Consider the following 12,186-nt stretch of genomic DNA (forward strand, 5'->3'; position numbering starts at 1 on the left):
CGGGATCCTTACCATCTTATGCACCATTTCCTTGTAAAAGCAAATTAAGCCTTACTATGTAATTACTTCTCATTTCTTTTGTAATTCAACCAGAAATCTTAATAACATAAAAGTGTTCAATCCATCTCTTCTCACTTGTATTCTGATTATCATAACCAATAGTTGTTACCCTTTTCAACCTGTTTACAACTCGACATCCCATTTTGACTTGCTAACATTTGACCCGGTTAAGATAAATAAAATTACACATGTTGTATTCAAGTTACATTATTTTAGTGTCTAGAATATGGTTGTGTAAATATATATGTTGCGCTCGAGTTTATCATTCAACCTGCCATTTGAATATATACGATGGCAACCGCCCCTTTGCAAACTTAACATGTATGATTGTACACGTGTGCTTCTCAAGATGTACACTTTAATATATACTCTCAAGAGTATCTTTCGCTACATCAATGACACATTAGATCGCGGGCTGCCACTTTATGTGTAGACTGCTTCTTTATGTGTCTACTACCTCTCATCTTTTAGTAGTTTTTCGAGATACCTGCCATTTATTATCCTAGTTTCATAACGCCAATCTAGTATGTCTAGTTGGTTGCAGGATATCCAATGTAATTATGTATGTACGTCATCATTGGGTGTCTCCCACCAACCGGCCCACGACCAAGGATAGCAATGTAGTTATAAACATATGTTGGCTCCTGAATTTGTCACCTGAACTTCAATACCCATAGAATTTCTTTACCTTTCAACCAACATATCAACGTACCAAGTATACTTAGAGATGGTAGTCATGTGACCCGAAACTGATAGAAATACCCGAAACCCGACACAATTGGGGCGGGTTTGGGATTAGTTTTGAAATTTTTTACGGGTTTGGGATTTCTAAAATACTCAATTACCCGATAACATTAACCCATTACCTAATTATATACCCGATGTACCCGACATAACTTTTGTATATATTTATTTTATTATGTACATAGAAACTTGTTAACGGCAATTATTTGAGACATTTTATGATAATCATTGTTCGTTTGTTTGTAATGGATTAGTTATAATTTGTCAAAACCCGATAGATACCCAACGGGCAATTACACGACAAAAACCTGATGGGTTTGAGAATTCCTAAACCAGTAAACCCGACCCGTTGTCATCCCTAGTTAAGTATACTAAGCTTGAGATTAACTTTGTCCTTAAGAAAAGGTAATGATTCAACTTCATGCCATCCAGATCCTCTCCCACTCTTAATACATTCACATGTTTATAAAAATTCATATTTTCGTTCTTATGTAAAGATTATCACTTCATTTTGAGCATGCGACCTCAAGCGGTCCCAACTTCATGAATGCAATATAACATTCAAAAATGTAAAATAAATTTACATATAGTCCCGACCAATCTAGCCTAAATCCTAAGAATAGGATGTTTTCTATGGAAACAATGAAATATATAAACAATTTTCAAAGCAATTAAAAAGAACCCCTAACTAATGAAACATATATTGTTATTGTGAATTGTTTCTTTATATATATATTTATGTTGTTTTAAATATGGTACTTGAAAACAGTTTTGATAGCATTTTTTTTGGTTTAGTATTATCAAGTATGGAAGTAATGAAAAGAAAATAAGAAAAATAGAGATATGGTTCATGACCAATAGAGACTAGCTTTATGTCGATACGTCGGTTAATGACAAACCATAACCATGTACGATCTATTATCGTTGTTTAGGTTAATCAATTTTAAAGGTTATAGCAAGTCGGGTATAGGTTGATTAATCGTAACCCAAAAAATGTAATTGGGCCTAAATATTCGGCACCAATATTAAAATACGACATAACATAATCCAACAAAATGTATAATCCATATATTATACCAAATATTCAAAAAATGGGCATTATATAATCCAACATTGAAATTCAAGTTAATTCGATTACAAACTTTGAACCTAAAACATCAAAATGGTATAATCGGACAATATGTTTGGTGAAAATTAACCTCAAACATATTGTCGGTTATATAAACGGGTCGGATTGATTTTGATAGGTTTGGAATTATCTTTAACCAAAACCGACCCGCATTTAATGGTTTTCGAAAATTCATTATCGGTTAATATCAGTTCAGTTATGCCGATTGATTCGGTTAATATTTATGACCGTTAACTTGCCCACCTCCAATTCAAACCACATTTTCGCTTTGGCCTATACTCATATATTGGACCCTATGATATTTTACAAAATGCAAAATATGTCATATTGTTTTACATAATTATATTACAATATATTATTTTGCAAAATTTTATTTCACATGCTAAAAGAAGTCTATGATATTATATTGCAATATTTTAAACAAAGAGTACATGATCATAAAAAAGTCAAATTAATTAGTATTAAAAGATTATTTAAACTACTTTACACATTAGTCTAGTATCTCTTAGTATTCTCTATTTGTTCCAATATCAACTAATGGCAAGTTATTGAAGACAACATAATTATTGGAGATTTTCGCGTCATCGGCATGGTTTGAAAACAGTCGGCTTGATCAATTAAATTAAAGCATAGAGGTGTTATCAGTTTGGCTACGAGCTAGTGAGTTGGTTTTGAGTGTATTAACTGGTGAAAACAGAAACAATATCAACAGAATACCTGTTGGACGTAATTTCCGTTGGATCGACTCATCGAGCCTATGATGAGTTCGTGTCTTGTTTATCAAGTTGAACACGTGACTTGGTTTACATGGAATAAGTTACTTGGTGAACAAGTCGAGCGAATGACTTGGACAACAAGGAATTTATTTATTAATTATTGTTTAAATATGTTTTTACTAGTTAGTATTTGAATATGATTATGGTATTTGTATTTTAGTCTAATTAGGTTTTCATGTTTAAACTAGTATATATACCCGAGCTTGTAGGTTATATCATTAAGAGAGTTAGAGAGTTTTAAGTATTGTAATTTTCGAGCTAATGAGAATTACAAAGATCAAGTTTATGATCTAAAACTTCGTTATTGTGTTTATCGATCCTGGTCACCAAACTTTAATTGGTATCAGAGCGGGGTTACGCTCTTGGTGTTTATCGGTCAAAGTGGTGATTGATAAGGAGGAGACCGAAGCCATCGAGTAAAGCCGTGATCGATTTGGAGGATCACGTTCACGTTTTTGCTACTTGGATTTTTGCAGCTTGAGAGACGCACGTTGACTTTCTAGAAGAAGTATTTAACTAATTAAAAGGTGAAGAAACTCCCAAGGCCTATTATATTGCACCGGTATATTTTTTGTTACTAGGAGAAATTCAAAAGGAGTGTTTTATTATTTTTGGTGGAGCCCACAATTTCAAAGGAAATCAAGAAAAATAATATCAAGTTGTTCTACCACACGATTGACGATTCCATTTAATTTTAAGTTTCGTGTTCGGCTCTTTTTTGGTGAAGTTTGTTCGAGACTCGTTTGTGTTCGATCAAAGTCGTGATCAAAGAACAAGTTTAATCGATCAAGTAGTGATCGGAAAACTGGGTTGGACAAGTTGGTTCAATTCAGAATTCGTATTTTACTGGGTTAAACGAGTTAGGTTTTAACTAAGATTTGATTTATTCTCTGAACAAGCGTGTTCGGTTTTGAAAGTTGTTCAGGACTTAAGTTTTTATACGAGTTGAACGAGTTATGTTTTGAAAAGTTTTTAATTTGAACGATGTGCTCGTGTTATGATTCGGAAACTTCAAAAGATCAAGTAAGACTTGTGTTCGCTCGATTAGCTGACCAGTATCGCAACCAAAGGAGTGGATGTGTGAGTTCATACGACCGAGCGAATAGTCGGGGACAAGGTCATGAGGTTGATCGAGTTCGGGAGAGCCGAAAGAACAAAGTCATAGATCAAGTGAAGTTCCAAGGAGTCAAGACCGAGATGATGAGGACAAATACGGTTGTAAAAGCCGAGAAGGTCAAGATCATGGTTCAAATCAATCAAGTCAAAGTAGACAAGTTTGGAGACAAAGATCCACCAATTTCGAGTCGGAAACTAAGGGGGTGATTGTTGGACGTAATTTCCGTTGGATCGACTCATCGAGCCTATGATGAGTTCGTGTCTTATTTATCAAGTTGAACACGTGACTTGGTTTACATGGAATAAGTTACTTGGTGAACAAGTCGAGCGAATGACTTGGACAACAAGGAATTTATTTATTAATTATTGTTTAAATATGTTTTTACTAGTTAGTATTTGAATATGATTATGGTATTTGTATTCTAGTCTAATTAGGTTTTCATGTTTAAACTAGTATATATACCCGAGGTGTGGGTTATATCATTAAGAGAGTTAGAGAGTTGTAAGTATTGTAATTTTCGAGCTAATGAGAATTACAAAGATCGAGTTTATGATCTAAAACTTCGTTATTGTGTTTATCAATCCTGGTCACCAAACTTCAATACCAACAATATTTGTCTCGTGCTTTTATTGGCTAATTGGTTTTAAGACCGGGCTAACAAGTTGAACAGGTGAATCTTTGAAGTTATGTTTTTGACTGGGGTCCACTTTTCAAAAGATTAGTAATCAAAGATATAAAGTTTTGATAATTTGGAACCTTTTTCTTTTATTTGTATGTTTGTTTTCATGCAATCAAAGGTGTTAAGAATGTCATAATAAGGTAGGGTTTGATCAAAAAGCCTCCTTGATTGTTCATCTTTTTCACTAAAGTGGAATCATGATAAATAATATAAAATAAAAAAAACTTGTAAAAGTAAAAAGTGTATTAGGTGGCATATCAAGATTCTTTTCTTCATGAGCGATCACTATCTTGAACAATGTTAAAGCACCTTTAGGTGGTCTTCTAGCAGTCCATATAAGTTTTTGTACCAAAATGGTCCAAATCTCAATTATATATGATTTAATTTAACACACATTATTTTTGTTTCTGGTGATTTGAAGAAACACTAAGTGACCCCGGACAGATTATGGATAATCTGGGGGTTAAGTAATGGTTCCCACGAGGGTTAGGTCAGGCAAAGAAGGATGTTCAGATGACCTGCAAAATAGACACCGTGAATTCTTCACTGAGAAGGGGGGGGGGGGTTCCTCCTTGTGACCATCCTCCGGCGTGAGAATCAGACTAGGTTGCTCTGAATATAAGTATATATTGAGAGAGATTGCTAGAGAAGATAAGATACAAGATAATAATACCGTTCCAAGGTGTTGGAGTATTTATAGCCGAAGGTAGGTTTCCAAGCAGGTACAGCCAGCTGTATAATATTCCTGTTCTACCAACTGTGGGCTACGCACGTGCCATGCCAGTGGTTGGTGGGTAGGCAGCGGCTGATAGTGTGTACTGTTCCTTTTCCGCCGGCTGTGTACTATTCCTTTTCCACCAACTGCAGGCTATGTGCGTGCCACGACAAGGGTTGGTGAGTAGCCAGCGGCTAATAGTGACAAACAGTACTAGAGCGTGCTCCTCCTCGTACTGTTGTCGGTGAGCTGTCACCCTGTGATTGGTTCATGGGCTGCTTTGGTCAGATCTTGTCTATTTTGTCCATACCTTGGCAGGTATAGTACAAAAGATCTTCCAGAAGCGTATGGACTGGCTCATTTGGGCGGGAGTATTCCCACCTTGCTCATTCCTTCAGGTGACACTGAGTTATTGAGAGTTAGTGCCTTGTGCGTGTAGCCTTGCTATTAGTGCGGGTAGCCTTCCCTGATGGCTTGTATCCGCAGCTGCGGGAACAGGCGGAGTACTTCACCATTGGGAGGCTTTTCCTGCGGGAACAGCTGGCGTACTGCGCGTAAGGTCTTCATCTCTGAGCATGGTGGGTCCTGCGGAACCAGTTGGTCCTTGCGCAGACGTCCCTCTTCAAGGTGAGTCTTGCGAGTCCAACTGGGCTCTGCTGGGACCTACATCTTCATGATTAATATAATTTAATATTATATTATATTTTTTGAGTTATTGTTACCGACATTTTAGAGATAATAACATCAACCCATTTGTACAACACAGAACAAAATAATTGAATGAAAAAAATTATTACTCAAAAACGACTAGTAGACTAAAATTCATCTGACATGTATTCAAACACGCGTTACTCAACAAGACCTCTATTTTTCTTTTAGGTGTTTTTCTTATATTAATTTAGTAAGAAAAATATTGATAACTAGCAAAATGTATAAGAAGCTTCTCAACAATTTAAGTTGCTTTTGTCAGGGCCGGCTTCGAGAAAGCAAAAAAAAAAAAAAAAAAATAAAAAATAAAAAATTAGGCCGATGGCGGAAATTCTTTTGGGCCTTAAGTAAAAGAAGTATTTTGTTGTGTTTAAACAATTTAAATTTTACATGGATTTACTTGATTATAAAATGGGGTGTGTAAAAAACTTTTATATAAAAAAGGATTAAACATGTGTCAAATGAGACTTGAACCCATAACCTTTTGATTAGGGGTAATACCCTTTGCTACTAGACGAAACTATTGGCTATGTAATTAGGTTTTAAACATTAAATATACATATTGTATTTCATAAAAATACAATATAATTTAATAAAATTCCGGGCCTAGCAGGTGTCGAGTCGACCACCTTGCCTCACACCAATGTCGGCCCTGGCTAGTGGTCATGTAATTGTGTTGAAACATTGAATATACATATATTTTTTTATAAAAGTGAATATAATTTTTTTTTTAAAAGAAAATTCGGGTCTAGCGGGGTGTCGGGCATGTGGCAGTCGACCACCCCACCATACCCTATAGCCGGCTCTGGTCCTGATGGCAGATGGCCTTATAAATCATATAACTTTCAAAACCAAATTCTAAAGTTTATTGTTCAATACGAAATTTTAAGTTTAGTAGTTACATATAGTCATTAAGTTTACTTTTTTATTGTTAAAGACAACCAACCTCTTGTTTAATATGTTTTTCTTTAGTATTATTATTATTTGAAAGATTCTCTGGCCCTTCAACCAAGGGAAGACATCCACCAAATATTATATAACTTCAATATATATTATTATAACACATGATTTACTTGACTAATAGAATCATGTCATCACAATTAAAGTCATTTTAATGGTCGCTAAATGGATACGAGAACATACCAATTTCTACTTTTTGGATTCAATATATTAAAATATAATAACTTGTTATTTGTTATCCAAGAAGTTTTTATTAACTTGTGTGTATATTAAAACTAGTTTAAGAGATTGAAGATTTGATACATAATCCTAGTATAGTTTTAAGAAATATATTGATTTATAAAAATATTACTAGTTGGACAATGTTTATTTAGTTTGATTGAACCACCATCTAAGCAGGTGATTCATTAAGCATATATACCTCTAATGCAATGGATTTAGGACGATCCTAACCTTTTAGATAGGAGTAATAAAAAAAACACATTTTATACATTTTAACTAAAGGATAGTATTATAAACACCAATATAAATTCTTATTTCTCATGGAAAAGTCTTTGAACTTAATTATGCCACGTGGCTCCGAGCCTCCGATGTTTCCTTGTAATACAAGATGCTTAGGTAGACGTCATGTCAGAAAACATGTCACATGTAAGCAAACCGTTGGTCCATCTGTGGGTTTCACCTTCGATAAAAATCTTTACAACCCATACATTTCAACAATTTGTCGTATTCTGAATACTCTTGTTTTTATGAAACCCTTACAACAAAGACTTTGTTTATGTTTACGACTTTTCCACTTTTGTCAATGGTACGTTATTTTGATGATTTGCTCCCATTCTTTTTATAAAATAAACAAAATTATTTTACTTAAGGTATAAAAAAATAATAAAAAATAGCATTGCGACAAAAATAAAAGATTTTAGATTAGACTAAGGTGGTTTACTTACGTATAATGAGTTTCCTTACGGAAATGCTCCTATAATTTAATAAAAATAAACGGGTAAATCAGTAGTCCATTAATGATCCAAATTAGACGTTGAAAGAAAAATAAAAGTAAAAGAAAAGAAAAGGTACCAAAATAAGCTTACACATTACCATAAATAGTCGAAACATCTTGTCAATTGATGAATATTGACAAAAAAAAAATACATTATTCATAATAATAATAATAATAATTTGAAAAATATCTCCCCAATTATATAACACCTCCACTCCAAAGACAACGACCCTCCGTTAACCGCCGTTAACACTCCCTCCGTCGCCGGAAAAGTTAATTTGACGACCAAATTCAGATAAAGAAAGTTGTGGGTATTCAAGAAGACTGCTTATACATCAGCCAATTACTTCTATTTATGGCATGGATGAGTTTGATGACTCAAAACGACGGTGAACGTGTCGTTTTGGTGAGTCCGGTATGAGATCGGTTGGTGGGTGTGTGGTTGTTGTTCTGCTTTTGGTTGGTTTTGTACATAAAGGTAACGGTTTTTGAGTGCTTTGTGTGAATTGATTTTAATACGGATAATTGATACTGTTAGAGATTGATGTTAATTTTTGGTTTAATTAACTTAATGATCTTAGTGGATCATCTGTTTTGCTTTTATCGGACAATCGAATGGTTCACGAACACCTAGTGGAACGATGTATCTTTTTTGTTGTGTTCGTTCATTAAGGAAACGAACTGACACAAACAAGTTTTATTTTGTTATTGTTGAATGTGTTTTATGAGAGAAATGGTAGCCGGTCCACAGGGCACAAATTGGATGATTCGGTTTAACAAAACAAACCGAATTCAGATTTTTTTTTTTTAAATTCGATATCCAATCTGAAAATCGAGTTGACAGTTCTGATTCGGTTAATATCCAAACCGAATTCGCAATTCGGAGCGTTTTTTTTTCTTGTGGTTACGAATACGGTTTGGTTTACTTTTTTTTTTGTTTTGGTTTTCGGTTTTTTCAACACATCTACCGGCTACCAAGTTTGTGTAGGTGTTTTTTTAAACATTCATACACATATGTTGATTTTACATATAAAGTAATCATTTTAAGTTAATAATTTTGTTTAAATCTATATGATAAAACCTAGAAAAGCCATTAAAAATATAAAAAAAAAACTTTTAGTAAACAAACAAACATTAATGTATATAAACAGACACATTATCAAACTTTTACAAACACAATTGAACTAACATGGCTTCTGTTCGTGTTCTTTCATTTAGTTAATCGAACGAAATTCCTTGTTCATGTTTGTTCATTTATTAAACGAACGAACATGAACAAACTTCCAGCCGATCTTTCAATTCGTATACATCCCTATCTGCTACAGGTTATATCTTCATCAAAGTAGTGATGACAATTAAAGTTTATCTTAGTTGCTGAATAAACTTCAAATTATATCTGCTACAGGTTTTCTATATCTTCGTATATTAGGAGTCAAATCATTGGTCTACAAACTCATGATGAATACTTATATGTTGTGTTTTTTGTCAGGGTATGTGACAGCTAAAGCTTTCACAGGAACTTATGGTATAAACTATGGAAGAATTGCAAATAATATCCCGTCACCTAACGAGGTTGTCAGGCTTCTCAAAGCCGCTAAAATAAAGAACGTACGGATCTACGACGCTGATCACAGTGTTCTCGATGCATTTCGTGGGAGCGGTCTTGATTTAGTGATCGGACTTCCTAATGAATACGTGAAAGATATGAGTAGTAATGCGGATCATGCCCTGACTTGGGTTCGAGAGAACGTGCAAGCGTATGTCCCAGACACGCATATTGTTGGAATCGCAGTCGGAAATGAAGTTCTTGGAGGTAGTGATTTGGACCTTCAATCGGCTTTATACGGTGCAGTTAAAAATATATATAATGCAACACAGAAACTTAAGTTGGATAGTGTCGTTCAGATAACGACTGCACATTCGCTGGCGGTTTTAGCTAATTCGTACCCGCCGTCGGCTTGTATATTCAAAGAGGATGTTGCGCAAAACATGAAGAAGCTTCTGGAACTGTTTACACAAATGGGGTCGCCTTTTTGTTTAAACGCGTATCCGTTTTTGGCTTACATGGATAGTCCGGGCCAGATTGATATTAATTATGCGCTTTTTAACCCAACCGACGGTGTTTATGATGAAAAAACAAAACTTCATTATGACAACATGCTTGATGCTCAGATAGATGCTGCGTACGCTGCACTTGAAGATGCAGGATTTGGTAAAACGGAAGTTATTGTGACGGAAACTGGATGGGCTTCTGATGGAGATCCAAATGAAGGCGCTGCAACACCTGAAAATGCGAGAACTTATAATTATAATTTGCGTAAACGACTCGCTAAAAGGAAAGGGACTCCTAGGAGACCGAAGTCTATGTTGAAGGCGTATATTTTTGCTTTGTTTAACGAGAATTCGAAGCCGGGCCCCACTTCTGAACGAAACTTTGGTCTGTATAAACCTGATGGGACGATTGCGTATGATATTGGTTTTCCGGATTTGAAGTCTTCATCTTCGGGTTCGTCTCGGCTATCGTTTAAGGTACGAAGCTGTTTATAATGTATACCAATTTTAATATTTATGTCATATTGTTTTGTATGCAAAAACTATGCATAGGGCAGGTGAGAAGAGAAAAAGAAAGGATTTGCAGATGTCATTTGATCACACAATTTAAACTACTTTTTTTTTCTTATTATTTTTATATAATCATTCCTCTTTTTTATATACTCATGGTAGTTAAAGTGTCACATGATCATTATTGTTCTTTTTAGTAAAACATATTTGATTATTTTTTTTGTTTTTAAAAAAATAGTAAGTTATTTTAGTACTTGAAAGCACGGTAACAAGTCAAAACGGGTTCAGAATGAAATACACAGCTTTTAGACCATGTCGGGTTGGATTGACCTGAAAACACTTTTCTTTTTCTTTCTAATTTTGAAAATTTGATATTAAATATGATTACAAAAACATCATTATTGCAACTAGGGCTGTAAATGAATGAAATGTTCAACGAACAATTCGTGAACCGTTCGGCGGGATGGTCGTTTATGTTCGTTCGTTTAAATAATGAACGAACATGGACAAGAAATTTTGTTTGTTTAGTTAAATTACCGAACATGAACAAAGGTTGTGTTCGTGAACGTTCGGTAATGTGTTCGTTTATGCTCGTTTATGCTCGTTAGTTAAATGTTTGTTTTGTTGTTTATGTTCAGTTCGTTTTGCTAATGGTTTGTTTACTAAAGCTTTGACTAACAAATCTAACTTGTGATTCTTTGGCATTATTAGAATAAAATCGCTGATTGGGGGATGATTATGTTTATGATTATTATTATCTCAAGTAGTCAACTTTATATTTAATTATTATATTGAATTAATATGGTCTAATGTTTTTAATTAAGAGTGTTTTTTTCCCTTAAATAGTACATGCTCGTTTGTGTTTGTGAACAAGTTCAATTCCTTAGCGAACGAACACGAACAAGATTTTCTGTTCGGTTAGCGTTCATGAACCGTTTGTAGACAAGTTTAATGCTAAACGAACATGAAGAAGGCTTCTTTCGGTTCCCTTTTTAACTATTTAGTTATTTGACTCATATGAGCTTAAAGCAACTCAACTTGACTAATTTATAAGACAATGGGTGCAAAATTGTTCTTATGAATACATATTTTGTTTAATCTCACTTATAATTAAATATTTAACATCTACCAGGGACTTGGAGCTCAAACATGGCATTGGTCTTATTTACTGGTCTTATTCGCATGTGCATCATCTTCATATCTGTTTCTATGATCGTAAAGCAGTTCACTCGTCACCGATAATACTTTTGGATGTTGGTGGTAGTTATGTTTTTCCGGTTTTGATCATGATTAAGTTATGTTAATTAAGGTCACAGGCTGGTGAACATTGAACATTGTGTATCAATTTTGAGATTATGTGTTATACCTCGAGTTACTTTCATGTATAATGAGTTACAGGGTGTGTTAATAAGTTAAAATGGGTTATTTCGGACATGTTATAACGGGTCTGGTTGGTCTGAACACGTTGGGTTGACGGTAAACTTAATAATTAATAATGATGTTAACAAAAGATATAACGTTTAAAAAAGGTTGGACCTTGTAATTCATTCAATGCCTAATGGTTGCATGTTAATTTCATTTAAACATTACATTATCCCAACAACTTCATAGCAGGCTTCTGAATGCTTTATTTTCTTCTCCTTTACTATTAACTACTGGAATTGCCCAGCGTGTTGTGGCGGGAATTCGATCGGCATTAGTTCGGTTCACTACAGTATCGGTGCGGTATCGATACTTAG

At 34.4% G+C, this 12,186-nt stretch overlaps 1 protein-coding gene across 1 annotated transcript; it reads left to right on the plus strand.

The window, feature by feature from the left end:
* Nucleotides 1-9,339: 9,339 nt before the first annotated feature.
* On the plus strand, nt 9,340-11,810 carry LOC143546660 (glucan endo-1,3-beta-glucosidase 14-like). Its single transcript, XM_077038280.1, has 2 exons — nt 9,340-10,414; nt 11,580-11,810. The coding sequence occupies exons 1-2, from the start codon at nt 9,341-9,343 to the stop codon at nt 11,658-11,660; spliced, it is 1,155 nt and encodes a 384-aa protein (XP_076894395.1). The 5' UTR covers nt 9,340; the 3' UTR covers nt 11,661-11,810.
* The last annotated feature ends 376 nt before the right edge of the window (nt 11,811-12,186 follow it).

This window comes from Bidens hawaiensis, unplaced genomic scaffold, assembly GCF_021521415.1.
Source record: "Bidens hawaiensis isolate Kalapana, Puna unplaced genomic scaffold, B.hawaiensis_p1.1 tig00014409_1, whole genome shotgun sequence".
NCBI classification, from domain to species: domain Eukaryota; kingdom Viridiplantae; phylum Streptophyta; class Magnoliopsida; order Asterales; family Asteraceae; genus Bidens; species Bidens hawaiensis.